Genomic DNA, 20760 nt, shown 5'->3' on the forward strand with positions numbered 1-20760 from the left:
CTAAACACTCACACCTGCACCTCATCTGCACCATCATCAAGCCAGCTACAAAAGCACACACCTCGTCTCACATCATTGTCCGGTCTTGTTTCTATGAAGTGGACTGCTTACCTGTTCTCCAGCATTGGTACTCCAGAGTATTCCTCTCCTGTCATCATCCTGCATATTCACCAGACATGAAGAGGTGTGTGCATCCATCCAGCCATCTGTCCAGCTATCCATGATCTCCTGCACCTACAGGAACAAGGAAGGTCTTCATTACTAAGCTTTACTCATTCTTCAAAGTCTATTTGAACTGCATACTCATCCGTATTTTCCATTCTGCTCAGTGCTGTTAATAAAGTTTCAATGTATTTCTTTGTGTCTGGATCTGCATTCTGTAACAGGTAACACTTTACAATAAGGCTTTATTAGTTAATTCACTAGTTAACATAAACTGACAATGGACAATACTTCTAAAGCAGTTATTAATCTTGGTTAATGTTAATTTCAACATTTAATAACACATTATTAAATTCAAAAGATTGAATGGACCAGAGCTAACATGAACTAACAATGATCAGCTGTATTTTTTTTGTTAAAACTTATGTTAACTAAGAATAACCATGGTAACAAATGTAGCTTTTGCTCATTGTTAATGTTGGTTAATGCATTAACTGACTTTACCTTATTGTAAAGCGTTACCTATTGTTCTTTATAACACTTGAATCAGTTTAAAACATTTGTTTACTTTATGTAGTTTTTGTGTGTATTGCTTTATTGGATTTAAATATAATTTAGAGTTATTTTTGTTTTAAAAGAATATAGAACCTGTTATTGTTTGAAAATGCTTATTTCAATATTGTGATAATATCATGTATATTAGGTAAAATTCCTAAAAAAACAAAAAACAATAATAATTGGGTCACGGCTTAATGTCCATGGGAAAATGTGGGTCCCATGGCCAAACCAGTTGAGAACTGCTGGTACAGTATAAGGGACAAATTCAGATACAGCTGTAGTGTCTTAGTGACTGTTCAAAGTCTTGTTTGTTGAATATTTCCAGTTGTAAATATTGTAGAAAAAAAAAAGTCAGCTTGCCCATTTATTTGTAATTTTACTTACAATGGCAGTATAATTTACAGATTTAACCAATAAAAGCAAGACATTGCACTCATGATGTGGCCTAATGCTGCGTGACCTTGAAATGGAATGGGAATATGACATCCGTGAAGAACAATCCTCTTCATACAGGCCTCTGGTAAACTTGTTTGGGGTCAAAAACTCATAGTGTGTATGTTGTGTAATCAAAAATGGATGATTGCATATTTAAATGACTAATTATCCCATGCTTTATTTTATTTGTCACTGAGTTTTTCTAAATTAATTTTAATATCTTTGTTACTGTGAAGATGTTTCATTTAAAAGGAATCGATAAAACACAACTCTATAATAATTATGTGGCCAAGACACAAACTGAAAAGATATTCAAGCTCTCCATCTATGATGTCACAAAGACATTCTATAGAACTCTCCTGAGCAAAAGTCCCCACAAAGACAAAATCCTGAGGTGACTTTAATCAGAGTTTGAGGTGAGAAGACTGAATACATTTACAGTCCTGAGAGAACATGGAGAACATAAGAGCAACAGCCTTTGACGTGTTTGATGAAGCACGTTTACTGGGTGAACACACTGACATGATCATCAAGTCAAATGACAGAGAATTTCAAGTGCACAAGATCATCATGTGTGGCTGCAGCTCCTACTTTAGGTGAGAAGAAGCATTTGAACTGCAATTGTGTGCAAATTACCTAGAAATGATTATAATTATATACATAATTTCCACTGCCAACATTATACTGTTGAAACTGCCAAATATTTAAGTCCAAATATATAAATGCATGAAAATGAATGAGTGTATTGCCAGAAAAAATGAATGTAACTATGATATCTAGGAAAAAACTTTTTTTGAAATTTGATTCTGGAAGTGGCTATGAATGAAGTTTTACCCAGCATTTCAAATTTAATATAGGAAACTAATTTGTTTCTCTAAGTAAATTTGGCTGAAATTAAAATGTAAATAACAAAAAGTTATTTTATATTATGCTCATTATTAATGCCTGTATTTATTTGTCAAAATTGTTCACAGGGCTCTTTTCTCCAACAACTGGAGCAGCCCAGCACAACATTTCTGTGAAATTCAAGGAATATCCAGAGACATCATGCCTCTCATTATCCAGTATGCGTACACAAGATCTGTGCTCATTACTCAAGAGAATGTGTTGGAGCTCTTGGTGGCGGCTGAAATGATCTTAGTGTCAGGTCTTGTAGATGCCTGCTGTCAGTTCTTGGAGTCACATTTATGCCCAGAGAACTGCATTGGCATCTGCAAGTTTACAGAGGACTTTTACTCTTGCTCAAAGCTCCGCTGTAAAGCAAAGCACTACATCCTGCAGCACTTTGAGGAGGTTCTGCACGTATCTGAGGAGTTCCTGGAGCTCTCCCTGGAACAGCTTGAGGAGATCATTGATGAGGATGAGCTGAATGTCAAACAGGAGGAGGTGGTTTTTGAAGCTGTCCTCCACTGGATTAATCATGCACCAGAAAACAGGAGGCAACACATTGCCGTGCTTCTGCCAAAGGTAAAACAGAGATTTTTGTCTTTTTTTTCATTACAAATTGATTAAAACTCTTAAATCAAGATACATTTTCTGCTATAATTTAAAATTTAGTGTTGTGATTTTGTCATTTACATTTCTTTTTTGTCTATAATTTACTAATTTTATTTCAGTTTGAAATGAAACATTAACATTGGAAATCCTTTTACATTTTTGAACACCTTATAACTGCTTAGTAACAGTCTTGCAACAGTCTCTGAAAGTCTAAACTCTCCCTTGTGCTTCAGGTTCGATTGGGGTTGATAACATCAGCCTACTTCATCAATAATGTAAAGTGCAATGCACTAGTGATGGAGAATGAAGCCTGCATGCCAGTTATCATCAATGCAATGAAGACTTTGTTTGACCTCAACATGGATGAACCCACCAACTCAGAACTCATGCGTCAACTGACACGTCCACGTCTGCCCTCATCGATCCTATTGGCCATCGGAGGATGGAGCAGCGGCAATCCCACCAATGAGATTGAGGCATATGATGTGAAGGCAGACTGCTGGGTCAGTGTGACTCAAGAGGATGAGCATCCCAGAGCCTATCATGGTACAGCAGTCCTGGATGAGTTTGTCTACTGTATTGGTGGTTTTGATGGTGTGGAGTATTTCAACAGCGTGAGGAAATTCAGTCTTATCACTCAGACTTGGCATGAGGTGAGTAATGCTGTAGGTCAACATGTAACTTTAATTTAGCTTAGTTTACAAAACAGTATTGTGGTACAGTGATGGTACCGGATTGTATTTTGATATGGACCATAGTGCTGAATGATATGCTGTACATTACTTCAAAGAATACCACTGTATTACTAAAAAGTTTAAATTGTTGTAGCTTAATAATATAATATAATATAATATAATATAATATAATATAATATAATATAATATAATATAATATAATATAATTAATATAATATAATATAATATAATATAATATAATATAATATATTATAATATAATATAATATAATATAATATAATATAATATAATATAATATAATATAATATAATATAATACACCAGAGTCACCATCATGACTGTCATTGTATTATTGTATTTATTTGCAACTGATAGGACAGAACCAATGAGATGGTGTATTGATGTGTGTTCGCACACTGATGTATTTGGTGTGTTGTAGGTGGCCCCCATGTATGAACGCCGCTGCTATATTAGTGTTGCTGTTCTGGACAGGCTCATTTATGCCATTGGTGGTTTTGATGGACAACAACGGCTTAAAACAGTAGAGCGCTACGATCCAAACACCAATCAGTGGACAATGATGGCACCCATGAATGAACGAAGGAGTGACGCCAGCGCCACCTCACTACAGGGCAGGGTAAGAGCACTTACCCATGATTCCACACTCTTCTGCTGGAGAAGCATGAAAAAAATGTGAAATGGAGATATAGTATGGGAATAGTTTAAATATGGAAAGGAATATCATAAAATTTACTGTGTTTTAATAACTGCTTTTCTGATCAATCTGTGATGATTGTGCACAAACATCATGCATGTTATTTTTGTGTTTGTCAGATTTATATCTGTGGTGGTTTTACTGGGAACGAGTGTCTCTTCTCTGCTGAGAGTTTCAACCCTGAAACAAACCAGTGGACTCTCATCGCTCCCATGAGTAGCCGCCGCAGTGGTGTTGGTGTGATCGCTTATGCAGATCTAGTGTATGCTGTGAGTATTAAGCACATATCAGTGTTATAGTTTTAATTAACTATGATAACCATGACACAAATACAGAAATATGGAACAATCACAGTTTAAAGGTTGCACTTCTGTAAATGCATGCATGGATGTGCATATACAAATGCACAGAATACATAAATAAAAAGTGTATTTATTTAAAGGTTGGTGGTTTTGATGGTGCCAGTCGTTTGCGGTGTGGGGAGGCCTACAATCCGCTGACTAACATCTGGAGTGATGTTGCATCAATGTCCATCCTACGCAGCAACTTTGGCATTGAGGTGAGATGTGGACAGTTAATATCTGTATCTGGTGAAAGATTTCACTGTATCTTTTTTTTGGTCCCATATTGACAATAAGTGGAAAGTTGCATCCTAAATATACATATACAGTACATGATACTATGTTTAATTGAAGTGGTGCATCTATAAAAAGATTTATTAATGTAAAGTTAAAGACATTAGCTGTACATTATTTATTTTCCTTTTTACCTTCCTCAAAATCCAGGTAGTTAATGGTCAATTGTTTGCTGTCGGAGGCTTTAATGGATTCAGCACCACCTCTGAAGTGGAGTGCTACGATGAGAAGACAGATGAATGGTAACTTCCACAAACACTAAATTTTACAGACTATTTTACACTGCATTAGATATAAATATAAGTCTATAAGTCTAATACAGACTATATTTCATTGCATTCCTTGCATCTGTTTTCTATACAGGCTTGATGCAAATGAAATGGCCATTTCCCGCAGTGCTCTGAGCTGTTGTGTAGCATCAGGATTGCCTAACATGGCACAGTATGCTGCCCTACGAGACACACAGTGAATGAGCTCCTTCTTGCAGATCTGACAGTCTGACTACAAATGGAGAGTCATGTTTCCTGAATAAATGCATTCAAAAAAGAGGCTGTATTCTAAGTGTTAAACTTTCTCTCAGGTAGTGTTGTTCATTAAAAAAATTAAACCGTGCAAGGGATCTCTACAGCTCAACAAACCAACATATAATATTGAGAATTATTTTTACTGAGTAAACTATTTACAGTTTTTTACAATCACTTTGCTACTATTTTCAGAACCTTGATGTCATTTTTCAAAACTCTAGACACAAAACTCAAAACGGTTATCACTTGTAACACAGGCTGTCTAATGTTCAAAACATTGCATTGTGCATTCACACCTTTAAAGAAATCTTGCACTTGCACAATCATTGGTTCAAAAAACGAATTTACTGTGAAATACCATTGAAACATAACTATAGATCGCCCACACACAAGCAACCGATAGTTTCACTGTGTCATTGTTCATTAAATATTGTAGAACAAAATAGGTGATATAGGTTTCATTACATGTACAGTAAATACATCTCTGTAAAAGTACTGCAGTAGAGAGAATACTACAGACACATTGGAATCATTGAACAAAGTTTGTAATATATTGATGCAAAACACTACAGTACAAACACAACATAGGTTTATTTGAATCAAAGCAAAAATAATTGAAATAGAAAAGAAAAGACAGTACCGTAAAACATCAAATGTAGTGCTCCTCAACTTGGCAGAATTGGACAACCTATTACAAGGGCCTGCATTTATACAGTGCAGTACTGTCAATACTGTAAATAGTCTGAAAAGGTGGTACAGTATTTGGGACCATAGACACAGTGTCTGATGAAGCATTATGATAAAATGCTACATCCATGGATAATGTAGTCTAATTGGTTCATGCTCCATGCTAATTGGTGACAATGAATCTCGTTATCTTGAAACTTTTATGATTTAAATATGGAAGTTGTTTGTCTGTTTCCATACAACTATGCATTAAGAGTAAAGCAACAGTTACTTATCATTTTGAGCAGTTGTATCAATTGATAGTTAGATCATTGTAAGGAAATTAATAGACATGTAATGTGTGAATTGCCTTTTGAAATAGTAGTACTTTGATGTTAAGTTGTGTCATATTGAACAGGTGAATTTTGTTGAATGAACAAATGATCTAAGTTTTATGTGTATTGTATCCAAGCAATTGAGGAAAGGGTTAGAGTTTTGAAAAATGTGCATTTTGATCATTGGTTGTGAGTTTTGTGTCTAGAGTTGTGAAAAATGACATCAAGGTTCTGAAAATAGTAACAAATTGATTGTAAAAAACTGTTTTGCTTTATTAAACTTTGTATGAATTACTGTAATTTACTGGCTTCTTTTATATGATTATACATTGTGTATGATTGATTTAACTCATAGATAATCTTTGCTAAAGAATCATTGATTATGTTATGTTTTTATTACTATAGGCATAATCTACACATGGAAATATAACTTTTGTGTTACGTTAAACAGTAATTTTTGCAGTGTCATTACTGACTTCTGAAAATAATAATAATTATTATTATAGATATGCACACATGCACACATTCATATATACATTCTCAGTCTGAACAATCACTATATCAATAAAAGTATAAACAAACACTTAATATTAGCAAAATATTCAAGGCGTGAATTACAGATCTGCAGAAGCACCAAATCCATCATAATTAGCATATGGGTTGTAATATTTCTACATCCATGTGACCCAATTTTTCATGCCAATTATATTTAATATCTACCTAAATGTATATGAAACATGAGTAGAAGAATCCCATACTTGGCTGTTAAAGCTTGTTTAGCGCCATCTAGCGTTTGAGATATTACAGTGCATTAGCATTGTTTTGGTTAAGACTGATGTCACTTCCTATTTTTTAAATATGTGCTGCGTCTCAATTCGCCTACTTGTACTACTTTTTACTACTAAAATAGCGTCTTTACCGGTTGCTCTCTGTCACTTAGTTACACATCCTGTCACGTAAACTGACGTCAATATCTTGTCAAAGATAAAATCCTCCACATTTAATTTAATTCAATTTCCTACCGTATCGGAGAGAAATGCAGTAGCATGTTGATCTGCAGTCGCGGGTCTTTCATGCGGAGACTCTCCTCATATTCATGCATAACGATGCCAAATGGCTAAATAACGGATCTTTATAAAAGTTCACGTTGTTGTTGCAGATGAAATATAACACGGATAACATCAACTTAAATGTTGATTATTAGTCACTCAAACCCCTTTATCCAAACCTCTCTACTTAACCGTCGGTCACGCACATCTGCCATATTTTGTAGTTCCCTTATCGGTAGGTCACTCTCGACGTACGTCGTGACCGACAGATAGGATTCCTATCTGTCATTCTTTCACGACGTACGTCTCTGTTCCCTCCCTCAGGGAACGAGGGTTACCATATGTAACCGAGACATTTTCTGAACACTTTTTACCTGTGTTTGTAGTTCTGAACTTGATCCTCCTCCAAAGCATTGAATTATGGGCAATATTAGCTGTTATGGTGAGCACGGATCCACACTTCCAAAAATCCACCAGAAATAGTAGACCATCCGGGGACTTCTGGCATACTCTTTTCAACATACAATGCTTTGCAACACTTATTTTAATCTCACATACTGTTTAGGATGGATGTACATTCAGATGCAGGGCTGGTTTCAAAGACAGGGCTTAGATTAAGCCAGGATTAGACCTTAGTTCAATTAGGACAATTAAGTAGCTTTTATAAACATGTTGTCTTATAAACAATGGCAGTGATGTAGCTTTTCAAGCCATCAAAAAATTCACAGGGGCAGGATTGCTGCATGAGACCAAAACAATTGTGTTTTTATTCTCAACTTCTGCGTTGAAACAACGCATCAACAAAACTCTCAAACTCTCCCGCTTCTTAAAGGGGACTGTCAAATATGTATGTGTGTGTCTATGTCGATGATGTGTTAATTATGTGTGAGTTATGGATCAGTGATGTGTGGGTTGCTTATATCTGCCCCTACAGGTCCCGCCAGAATTCACCAACACCAGCAACATCAGCTTGACTTGAAACGGTCCATCGTACGAGGGCGGCAAAGTTCGGTGAGCGTCATGACAGATGAAAACAAACTCAGCTTTTGGGCCTTTGGGCATCCAAGCTACCATCAGTCCATGCTGAGAGGAAGGAATGGGTTTGAAAGTATTAATTGAATTAAATTAATTAATTTACATTTACTCATTTTGCAGACGCTTTTATCCAAAGCGACTTACAAATGAGGAATACTGCAAGCGATTCATCGTGAAGAGGCAAACAAATGCAAGAAAAATACAAAGTTTTAGACAATGCTTAAAGTAGCAGAAGATAGAATAGGGATGGATTAAAGGAAAGTAAAGGCATATATTTTTTTATGATGATGAGGTTAAGTACTCAGCTGTCTTTTGAATGTTGTCAGGTATTCTGCATTCCAGATGAAAGCGGGGGACATCGAACAGTGAACAAAAATGTTCTGGAGATTGATTTTGTGCCTCTCTGTGATGGTACCACCAGTCGCCGCTCATTTACCGATCGTTGGCTTCTGGTAGGGATGTAGACTCGTAAGAGCGAGTGGAAGTAGGAAGGTACTGAGCCTGTGGTCTAAAAGCAAGTGTCAATTCCTTGAACTTGATGCGAGCAGCGAGTTTTAGCCAGTGCAGAGAGATCACGAAATAGGTGTGACGTGGGCCCTGCGTTCTGGATTGTTTGTAGAGGTTTGATTGCACACGGTGGAAGTCCAGGCAGAAGAGCATTACAGTAACCCAGCCAATAAATTACCAGGGCCTGGACGAGAAGTTGTGTTGCATGCTCAGTTAGGAAAGGCCTGATCTTCCTGATGTTGTGTAGAGCAAACCTGCATGACAAGCTGTCTTTGCAATGTGGTCTTTGAAGGTCAGTTGGACTTCAAAGATTACTCCAAGATTTCTAGCTGACCTTGATGGTGTAATAGATGATGTACTTAGCTGGATGGTGAAATCGTTCTGTAGAGACTGATTGGCACGGAAAACGAGAAGCTCAGTCTTGGCCAGGTTGAGCTGCAAGTGATGTTCTGTCATCCATGCCAAGATGTCCGCCTGACAGCTTGAGATTCGTGCAGCTATACTGTGGGATCAACTGGTTGAAATTAAAGCTGTGTGTCATCAGCATTGTAATGGTAAGATAAACTTAATGTAGTGTAAATGGAGAAGAGGATGGGTCCAAGAACTGAACACTGAGGAAACCCTGTGATCAGTTGATGTGATTTGGATACCTCTTCTCTCCAGGCAACACTGAAAGACATACCTGTGAGATAAGATTCAACCCAGTGAAGTGGAGTTCCAGATTGGTTGACGTCCAGAAGGTTGTTCTGTGAGAGGAAAGATGATATCTGGTTGAAAACAACTCGTTCAAGTGTTTTCGCTATTAATGGTAGGAGAGAGACAAGTCTGTAACTGTCTACAAGTGACGTGTTTAATGTGGGATTTTTAAGCAGTGGGGTTACCCGAGCCTGCTTAAATGCGGTAGGGAACATGCCAGTATGGCGAGATGAGTTGATGATCTGTGTGAGTGCTGGTAAAAGTGTAGGAGAGATGGCTTGTAGAAGGTGTGAGGGGATGGGATCTACTGGGCAGGTGGTAGGATGACTGGAGAGGAGAAGTTTAGATACTTCTGCCTCAGTGAGGGGAGAGAAGGAGGAGAGAAGATTTCTGGAGCTGAGAACTGCATGCTAATGGTTGTTGTTTTGTCAATGAAGAAATTAGCAAAATCATCAGCAGTTAAAGAGGTGGTGGTGGAGGGGGACAGAGGAGAGAGTTGAATGTTTTGAAAAGTGTGCGTGTGTTTGAAGCACTGTGTTTAAAGTAAGTTGTAGATTAAAAGTAATGAAGAAATGATCGGAAATATGCAGAGGTTTCACCAAAATGTTGTCTGGGATGCAGTTGCATGTGAAAATTAGGTCAAGTTGGTTGCCTGATTTGTAAGTAATTGTAGTGATGAGCCGTTTGAGATCAAATTATGCTAGGAGAGAGAGGTCTGTAGTATAAGGCTTCTCTAGATGTATGTTAAAATTGCCAAAGAGTACAAGTGGACTGCCATCCTCAGGGAATGAAGACAGCAGCACATCCAGCTCCTCAGCAAAGGTACCCAATTGACCTTGGAGGCGATAAATTACTACAATGTGGATTTTAATAGGAGTTGTAACTGTAATAGCATGAAATTCAAATAAATTTTTATTGCATAGAGAGTTGAGTATTTCCAATTGTTAGTAATTAGAAGAGCTGTGCCCCCACCCCTCCCAGACTGGAGAGGAGTGTGATAGAAAGAGAAGTTGTTAGAGAGAACAGCGGAGGTTGCTGAATCTTCTGGACGAATCAGGTCTCAGTCAAGCCCAAGATATTGAGAGTAGATTGAGTTGCAAAGGCTGGAATGAAGTCAGCTATGTTGACTGCTGACTGCTGACAATTCTTCTGCTGACTTAAATACCTGGTTCTTCTCAAATCAAAAATAATGCGGGACAGTACACCACTTAAGTGCAATAACAACAAGCAATAAGAATAACAAAAGGCAAGTAATCGCGCCGGACCACCATCTCCGACACGGATATGGACTCCACCGTCTTCGACACAGACACCACGGTCTCCGGCACGGTCTCCGGCACAGACACGGACACCACAGTCTCCGACACAGACACGGACACCACGGTCTCCGGAAATGGACACAGACACGGACACCAGCACAGGCACAGGCACAGGCACGGACACCAGCACAGGCACGGACATAAGATGGCATAAAACTTAATTTGACTTTGTTACATGAGACTCATCAACAGCGGTTACACAAACAAAACTAGATAATATACAATGGAAACATGAGGGCTATTTATACCCTAAGACTAATGACTAACAAGAAACACCTGTGAACAATCAAGACGATCAGCCAGTAAGAATATGACACTATAGGGATGGGCGATATGGCAAAAATATCATATAGCGACAAATTCTTTGTCATTATTTTCTTTGTTATTAAAAGATAGGAACAAAGATACACATTTACACAACATATAATGAAATAAACAGTGCTTTATTTTTTCAGCTACAGTAGGTGTATTTGACAGAAACATTCAAGAAAGAAATTAATTGAACAAATATAAAAATAAAACACTAGACCTTATGCGCCAGAGAAACAAGCGCGCAGCTGTCTTTAGAATATTGTCTTTGAACTTTCGTTTTTGCAGTCGCTCTGTATATCTCTATGGCATCGCTGTCGAGGAGTAATTAGCTGGTGACGTGTATTTACTTAATGTAAAGTTAACAAAAGTTATCATGAGGATTGTAATGTTTAAAGCAGATGTCTTAACAAATGCCAGTAGATAGGGAAGATTTTAGATCACAGAAGACGCAAGATCACTGTGAAAATACAGACCGGAACACAAAAGACAACGAGCGCAGCGCTGAAAAGTGGCAGGGCTACATACGGTCTATCTATAGACTTCACTGTATAAATTATACATTGTTACTTAATTAAGTTTTACGTAACAAAGTTCGGGAGGAGCATGTTCAGGTAATCAACCAATCAGCACAAGAGGAAGTCGGTATAAATATAGCCTTCCCTCGCCTCTGTACCATGACAGTTTCACAGCATCCCTCCACCACCCCATCACCTCACTCTTGGCTGGTTTTCTATCCCAGTCAAAAGGGGGGAGTACTCTGGGTTCGGACAATATTCCGAGCTCGGAGCCCTCTCCCGGACAGCATGCCAAATACACATAAATTCGTGATTTGAAGCTATTTTTAAAGTTTTCAGAACAGTGAGTGATTTTCTCAGTTTTTTGTTGTTTTATTAACATTAAAGGGATGGTCCCCCCCAGAAATGAAAATTGTCATAATTTAGTCTCTCAGGTTTTTTTTTTAAAACCCAAATAAGTTTCTTTCTTCTAGTTTAACACTAGTTTATTAATAAATAATTAAAATATCTCACTGCTATTTATTAATTTTTTTCTTAATCATTACTTTTACCGGTGCCTTGCGGCAAGATTTTAGTCGATTAATGGCTTAAATGAATGACTACTGGTCAACCTTAAAAAAACTTTAGTCAGAGGCAGCCTCAGTAAATGTTGCCGAGGGACGTTTTTGAGGGACATGAATGCTAAACAAGTGATCAGGTTGATGTGCACACTTATGTTGCAAGCTTCAAATCAGAATAGATTTTTTGACATACGCACAGAGTTTACTACGGTGACCGAGAGAGCTCAACACGCTGCAACTGAAGAAAACACATGCAAATAGAAAAACACCCGCAAATTATGTAAACATCTTCATCACTTTCACAACACATGTGTGCTCCAAATATTCACAACACAACCAAATACAGAAACGCACTGCAAAAGTTCGCAACATCAAGACTTTGTAAAAGGGCATAATAATACCCCTTTAAGGTGTTTCAGTGCAAGTTGCTTTCAGTTAAGACGGCTAGTCCCAGCATGGGATGCTGCATGTTGGTTGCTGATTTCTTTTTAATAATTTTACTGAATGCCTAGACAGTGGAAAATAAAGGCAGATGGATGTGTCCCGGCCAGTGTTTTAATATAAATGAACTGATGAGGTTTCAAAGAAGGGCAGGACAGTCAGAGCAGTTGCGAAGAAAATGTCGAAAGCCAGTCGTGAGGATTCTGAGACCTCAGACAGTTAAAACGTTTGTGTTGTCTATATGGAGCCATTTGGTAACTTAAAGCCAAAGGAAGTGTGGGAAAAATGCAGTCTCTAGGCCCACCAAGCCTGCACTCTAGGGTTAAAAGTATTGATTTTTCACCATTTGTTTGATTGAGAATATTCACGCACACATTGACATTGTTTTTTGTGAGACCTACAGTACATGTTCTTTACATTGGTACAATGCTGTTGAGTGTTCTTTAAGCATAAATACTGTTAAGGAAGTTTATAGTAGACTAATTTACACACACACACACACACACACACACACACACACACACACACACACACACACACACACACACACACACACACACACACACACACACACACACACACACACACACACACACACACACACGTTGTGTTTTCATGTTTTATGGGGATTTTCCATAGAAATAATGATTTGTTTTACTGTACAAATTATATCCCCTAATCTTAAATCTACCATTACAGAAAATGTTCTGCATTTTTACGTTTAAAAAAAAAACAAAAAAACAACACACACATTTAGTATGATTTACAAGCTGTTTTCCTTGTAGGGACCAAAAAAATGTCCCCATAAGATCAATAAACAGGTGAGTTTGATCAAGGTTGGTGCTAAACTCTGCAGGAAAATAGACCTCGAGAACCAGAGTTGAGAATCCCTGCTCTACACATTGATTGCAAATGGTCTGATTCTTTATTATTGTTCGGTAATGTCACGGATCTGCCAGGCTGTCACATCAGCCATTCACACAGCACACCTTCACCAGAGTACTAAACACTCACACCTGCACCTCATCTGCACCATCATCAAGCCAGCTACAAAAGCACACACCTCGTCTCACATCATTGTCCGGTCTTGTTTCTATGAAGTGGACTGCTTACCTGTTCTCCAGCATTTGTACGCCAGTGTATTCCTCTCCAGCGTGTTCCTCTCCCTTGTGTTTCCTCTTTTCTCCTATCATTATCCTGCATACTCACCAAACACAAAGAGGTGTGTGCTTCCATCCAGCATCCGTCCAGCTATGATCTCCTGCACCTGTAAAACAAGGAAGGTCTTCATTACTAAGCTTTACTCATTCTTCAAAGTCTATTTGAACTGCATACTCATCCGTATTCTCCATTCTGCTCAGTGTTGTTAATAAAGCTCACATTTCAATGTATTTCTTTGTGTCTGGATCTGCATTCTGTAACAGGTAACACTTTATAATAAGGCTTTATTAGTTAATTCACTAGTTAACATAAACTGACAATGGACAATACTTCTAAAGCAGTTGTTAATCTTGGTTAATGTTAATTTCAACATTTAATAACGTACTCGGTTACTAACGTAACCTCGGTTCTCTCTAGAAGAGGGAACGAGTACTGCGTAAGATATCTTACGCTAGGGGAAAATCCTTTTCCGCGAGATATTGAAGCCAAAAATTATCCTTAATTTTGTAATAATGCAAAACGCGTTGCAGCAGCAATGCAGACATAGGCGAGACAGCTCGCGCGCCTATTGGCTGCTCTGCGGCAACTGCAGCAGCCTATCGAGCGAGGCCTGGCGTGACGTCAGACCCAATCAGGGCACTTCGCGCCCGCTGCGTCACGTCCCGCCGAAATGGGCGTGGTCTAGGCCTATAAATATCGCTCGCAGGCAGCTATTATCTGGTTTTTCATCATCGAAGCAACCAGAGCGTGTGCATGCACGGCAAGAAACGCAGTACTCGTTCCCTCTTCTAGAGAGAACCGAGGTTACGTTAGTAACCGAGTACGTTCTCTTACGAGAGGTCTCTCGTACTGCGTAAGATATCTTACGCTAGGGGACCCAATGTAAAACGCCGTGCATGCTGAGATCTGACACCAAAGACCCAAGGGCGAAAGCCCGGGGTACATATAGTGCACAATCACTCAGTGAACTCACAGGGAGTCCGGGAAGAAGGAGGGGTGCAGCCTCACTTTTCCACATAAAGTAGCGTCGATGGGACGCGAATTTCATCATACAGTCAGGGCGGGGTACGGCCTGAACTGATGGGGAAAAATGTGGGTCTTACACAGTTTGCCCAGCTTTATACTGTCGAACGCTGAGCTGTGCTCAGCAAATGCAGCATTCTGAGCTGAACGCATCAGGTCAGATAATACTGGTAGTTTAGACCGACAGCAGCCTGGCCTGCAGGGCGGGAACCTCTAGGTCATAAAACCTTATAAATGTAGACGGGGAGGCCCAGCCTGCCGCCATACAAATATCTTGCAAGGCAATCCCACTTGACCAGGCCCACGAAGAGGCCATGCCTCTCGTGGAGTGCGCTCTGACACCCAAAGGGCACTGCATGCCCTTGGAGGCGTATGCCAGCGCTATAGCATCAACTATCCATCTGGATAGGCTCTGTTTCGACGCGGCTAGTCCCTTAGAACGTCCGCTAAACGAAACAAAGAGCTGTTCCGTCTGTCTGAAAACAGACGAGCGAGACACATAAGCTCGTAATGCCCTGACTGGGCAAAGGAGGCTCGCGTCTCTTTCCTCATCAGGGACCGGCAGGGCTGACAGAGAGATAATCTGCGCCCTAAACGGTGTGTTGAGGGATTTTGGAACATAACCGTGCTTAGGTTTGAGTATAACTTTTGAGTCATTGGGCCCAAACTCCATGCACGCCGCGCTCACAGAGAGCGTGTGCAGATCCCCTATGCGCTTCACTGAAGCGAGAGCCAGCAAAAAAAAATTCTCCTGCTCTTGGAGAAAAATTCTTGACAGTGAGCGTTTTCTTGAGACGCAAACAGGTCCACTTCCGCTCTGCCGAATTTCTTCCACAGCAGTTGGACTGTCTGTGGGTGTAGAGACCATTCGCCTGCCGGAACATTGTTCCTGGACAGTCTGTCCGGTCCTAAATTCAAGATCCCTGGCACGTGCGCTGCTCTGAGCGAGCGCAGGTTGCACTGAGCCCATACCAGGAGGCGTTCTGCCAGCCTGTACAGTTTCTCGGATCTGATGCCGCCCTGGCGATTTATGTAGGACACCACAGACATGTTGTCCGAACGGACCAAGACGTGGTGACCTTTTATTTGGGGACAAAAACGCGTCAGCGCGTTGTCTACTGCCAGCATTTCGAGGCAGTTTATGTGCAGGAGCTTCTCCCGTTCTGACCACTGGCCGAAGAACGGTCTGCCCTCGAGCAGCGCTCCCCATCCCGAGGTGGACGCGTCCGTGGACACCACTTTCACCCTCGAGGAAGTCCCCAGGCTTACACCTGATTGGTACCAGTCGTTCGCTTTCCAGGGTTTCAGAGCTGTAACGCATTTCTGATTGACCCTGAGGCGAAGCAAACCGGGTGCCCACGCTTCGCGTGGGACTCGCGCTTTCAGCCAAAACTGCAGCGGGCGCATGCGGAGCAGACCCAGCTGGAGCACTGACGATGCTGAGGCCATGAGACCTAGCATCTTCTGAAATTTCTTGAGCGGGACAAACGCGCCGCAGCGAAAAGAGTTCGCTGTGCGTCGAATGTCTACCGCGCGCTGTTGTGATAGTCGCGCTATCATGGATAGTGAGTCCAGTTCTGTGCCCAGGAAAGATATTTTCTGACTGGGTGACAGGGAGCTCTTTGCCCAATTGACACTCAGACCCAAATCCTCGAGGTGATCGAGTAAAATGGTCGTGTGTTCTATGAGCACTGCGCGAGATTGCGCTAGAATCAGCCAATCGTCCAAATAGTTCAGCACTCGCATGCCTCTCATTCTGAGGGGTGCGAGCGCCGCATCCATGCACTTCGTAAATGTACGGGGTGCTAGGGACAAACCGAACGGCAGGACTGTGTACTGATATGCCTGGCCCTCGAAGGCGAATCTCAAATATCGCCTGTGACGTGACGCTATCTGTATTTGAAAATATGCGTCTTTCAGATCTATTGACACAAACCAATCTCCTTGGCGAATCTGCACAAGGATTTGCCTGGTCGTGAGCATCCTGAACTGTCGCTTCACAAGCACTTTGTTCAGTTGCCTTAGATCTAGTATGGGTCTGAGACCCCCGTCTTTTTTCGGTACCAGGAAGTATCTGCTGTATAGCCCTCCCTCGCTCTGATCTTGAGAGAGAGGTTCTATGGCCCCTTTGCTCAATAGTTTCGTCACTTCGGCTCGAAGTAGATGTGCTACTTCTGTTTTTACCGTGGTCTCGACACGCGCCACATAGCGGCGAGGGCGTCGGCGAAACTGCAGCGAATAGCCTCTTTCTATAATGTTCAGCACCCACTTCGAGACCCCGGGTAGCTTTGCCCATGCGTCTGCATGGATAGCTAGGGGTCGAATACGAAGCGCGCTCCGCTCGCTCAGCGATGGAGAAGCTTCGGTGTGCTGTAACACAAGCGTGTCGCTCGTGACATTTGAGGCATGGGGCGCGCTGATGACAGCGGGCAGATTGCCTGCGCTCGACTCCTCTGCGGTGGTTAACCGCGAGGGGGAGGGCTGGGCGGTTCCCGTGGGAACTGTCATGTCTATGTGTGGATGTGGGCGCGGGACAGCGGGCACATTTATCACACCGAAAGCATCGTTCGCTTGCGTGAAGCGAGTGCACGTTGGTTTCGTTTTTACAGAAACCGTGAGACATGCATAACGTGGTGTTAGTGGGCACTGGGTAGTGGGCACGCTCACCATGTTTGAAGCGCAACCGATCTGAGTCGGTTTTATGTGCGCGAGCCCTGTGTGACAGGCTGTGCTTATGTGTAGGGATGGGCACTGGGCAGTGGGCATTCTTACTACACACGAAACACCATCGGCCGTGGCCGGGACACCAGAAAATACACTCTTTTGGGGATTTATCTGGGTAGCCGTGAAAACGGCATTTGTGTGCAGGCAAGCGGGTGACAGAACCGACTTGTTGGCTGCAGAAAACACTGGAACAGTCACATTTTCTGGAACTGGACGAGCGAATAGCTTTGGTGTGAGTCTGGCCGCAGCGGGACTGGAACACCGTCGTTTTCCTAGCTGTGCTAGGACGACTTCGGGGCCTCGGGCTTCACCGTGATCCTAGGTCGCGAGCCGCGTCCTGCGGGGCGGCGACCGGATGAGCGGGAGCGCGGTCTCGCGCCTCTGGCCTGGCGGCGCTGTGAAGTGGAGGCAGTGGACGGTGGCTGTGGCTGTGAGCTCTGAGCAGACGGTTTCGCACGGCCTGCTGCAGAGCTGGAGCGCTTCGGGAGGAAGTGCTTCATAGCCTGAGACGCTTTCTGTACCTCTGCGAATCTCTCCGCGAAATCCTTGACGGAGGATCCAAAGAGGCCTGTAGCGGAAAGCGGGGCGTCGAGGAACGCGGTGCGTTCAGACTCGGCCATCTCCGAGAGCGTCAGCAGAGATGTCTCTCAGACACGGTGAGAGAAGCCATAGTCCGTCCAATGGCTTGTGCTGCGGACTTAGTAGCACGAAGAGCGAGGTCCGTGGCACTCCTTAAGTCCGGCACGCAGATCGCGTCAGGTCCTTCCTCGTCCAGCTTACGGAGGAGATCGGCCTGGAAGATCTGGAGCGTTGCCATGGTGTGCAACGCTGACGCAGCTTGCCCGGCGGCGTAGAAAGCGCGGTGGAGCAAGCTTGACGTCGTGCGGCAAGCTTTAGAGGGTAGGGCCGGCTTAGCGCGCCGTCCAGCGGAGGGCGGGCATAAGTGGGCCGCTATCGCCTCTTCAACCGGCGGCAGCGAGAGGTATCCTTTGTTCTTGGCATCGTCAACGGCGGAGAATGCCAAAGAAACAGCAGGACGCACTCTAGCAGAATAGGGGGCGCTCCAGGACTTGGCGACTTCTTCGTGTAACTCAGGAAGAAAGGGCGCCGGTCTGGACACAGGCGAAGCGCGCTCCCCAGGCAGGAAAAATCCATCCAGCCGGTTGTGAGCGGGCTGCTCAGGCGAAGACCACTCGAGGCAGAGGCTCGCCGCGGCCTGTGCGAGTACTCGCATGAGTTCCGTCTCAATGGAAGCTCTCTTGCCTGACGATGTGCGGGCAGGGGGTGCGGGGTCCTCAGAGCCCGCCCAATCCTCACTGCCTGACGCCAGGACAGAGCAGGAATCATCCTCTCCCAGCAGGGCTTCCTCATCCGCGATATCAACGGAAGCGGCGGCAGACGGCGGCCGCTGTCCGTCAGGAAGCGAAACAGAAGAAGCCGGGGAAGCAAGCGGGCGAACCGGCGAGCTTTGGCGGCTGAGGGAGGGTTCCGGGGCCCGCTGGGCACGGCGCTTTTTACGGCGCGACGCCGCGGCGGGCGGGGGAGCAGTCTCGGTGAAGACGGCTAGGCGAGTCCTCAGAGTCGCCATTGCCATCAGCTCGCAGTGAGGGCATCCGCCGTCAGCGAGCGCGAGAGCTGCATGTTCCTCACCCAGGCAGGAAAAGCAGATCACGTGGCGGTCCCCGTCGCTGAGTGTGGCTCTGCACGAGCCGCAGGAAGGCATCTTTAAAAGACGCTAGCTCTTTTAGAAATGTGTGTCGCGGCGGCGACACACACACACAGAAATACAGTGTAATAAAAGAGAAGGATATAAGCGCCGGAAAGCGCAGCAGGAAGGCAGGAAGGCGGCGCGGCCAGCGACTTCAGTGACTCGTCCCGCTGAAGGTGCTCTCTCTCGACGGCGCGGCTTCTAATCCAGCTCCAGCGATGCGTGTGCTTCGCTTGAAGGATGAAAAATCAGATAATAGCTGCCTGCGAGCGATATTTATAGGCCTAGACCACGCCCATTTCGGCGGGACGTGACGCAGCGGGCGCGAAGTGCCCTGATTGGGTCTGACGTCACGCCAGGCCTCGCTCGATAGGCTGCTGCAGTTGCCGCAGAGCAGCCAATAGGCGCGCGAGCTGTCTCGCCTATGTCTGCATTGCTGCTGCAACGCGTTTTGCATTATTACAAAATTAAGGATAATTTTTGGCTTCAATATCTCGCGGAAAAGGATTTTCCCCTAGCGTAAGATATCTTACGCAGTACGAGAGACCTCTCGTAAGAGAACACATTATTAATTTCAGAAGGGTTTAATGGACCAGAGCTAACATGAACTAACAATGATCAGCTGTATTTTTTTAAACTAATGTTAACAAAGAATAACCATGGTAACAAATGTAGCTTTTGCTCATTGTTAATGTTGGTTAATGCATTAACTGACTTTACCTTATTGTAAAGTGTTACCTATTGTTATTTATAATTCTTTATAACACTTGAATCAGTTTAAAACATTTGTTTACTTTATGTAGTTTTTTGTGTGTATTGCTTTATTGGATTTAAATATCCAATTCAATCCAAGTTCTTTTTGTTTTAATAAAAATATATAAAACCTGTTATTGTTTGAAAACGCTTATTTCAATATCGTGATAATACCATATAGCCTATATTAGGTCAAATTCCTAATAAAAAAAACCAAACAATAATAATAATAATTGGGTCACGGCTTAATGTCCATGGGAAAATGTGGGTCCCATGGCCAAACCAGTTGAGAACTGCTAGTACAGTATAAGGGACAATTTCAGATACAGCTGTAGTGTCTTAGTGACTGTTCAAAGTCTTGTTTGTTGAATATTTCCAGTTTCAAAAAAAAAAGAAAAAAAAAAAAGTCATAGTGTGTATGTTGTGCAATCAAAATGGATGATTGCATATTCAAATGACTAATTATCCCATGCTTTATTTTATTTGCTTTATAAAAGTAATATCTTTGTTACTGTGAAGATGTTTCATTCAAAAGGAATCGATAAAACAAAACTCTATAATAATTATGTGGCCAAGACACAAACTGAAAAGATATTCAAGCTCTACATCTATGATGTCACAAAGACATTCTATAGAACTCTCCTGAGCAAAAGTCCCCACAAAGACAAAATCCTGAGGTGACTTTAATCAGAGTTTGAGGTGAGAAGACTGAATACATTTACAGTCCTGAGAGAAC

General features: G+C 42.4%; 1 protein-coding gene across 1 annotated transcript; it reads left to right on the forward strand.

Moving 5' to 3' along the window:
• Positions 1 to 1608: 1608 nt before the first annotated feature.
• LOC311281329 (kelch-like protein 10) lies at positions 1609 to 5165 on the forward strand (the record flags this gene model as incomplete). Its single annotated transcript, XM_084394172.1, has 8 exons — positions 1609 to 1751; positions 2130 to 2622; positions 2886 to 3305; positions 3786 to 3983; positions 4181 to 4330; positions 4504 to 4620; positions 4847 to 4938; positions 5060 to 5165. The coding sequence occupies 8 exons, from the start codon at positions 1609 to 1611 to the stop codon at positions 5163 to 5165; spliced, it is 1719 nt and encodes a 572-aa protein (XP_084250298.1).
• Between the last annotated feature and the right edge of the window lie 15595 nt (positions 5166 to 20760).

This window comes from Rutilus rutilus, assembly GCF_951802725.1.
Source record: "Rutilus rutilus genome assembly, chromosome: 21".
Taxonomy (NCBI): Eukaryota; Metazoa; Chordata; class Actinopteri; order Cypriniformes; family Leuciscidae; genus Rutilus; species Rutilus rutilus.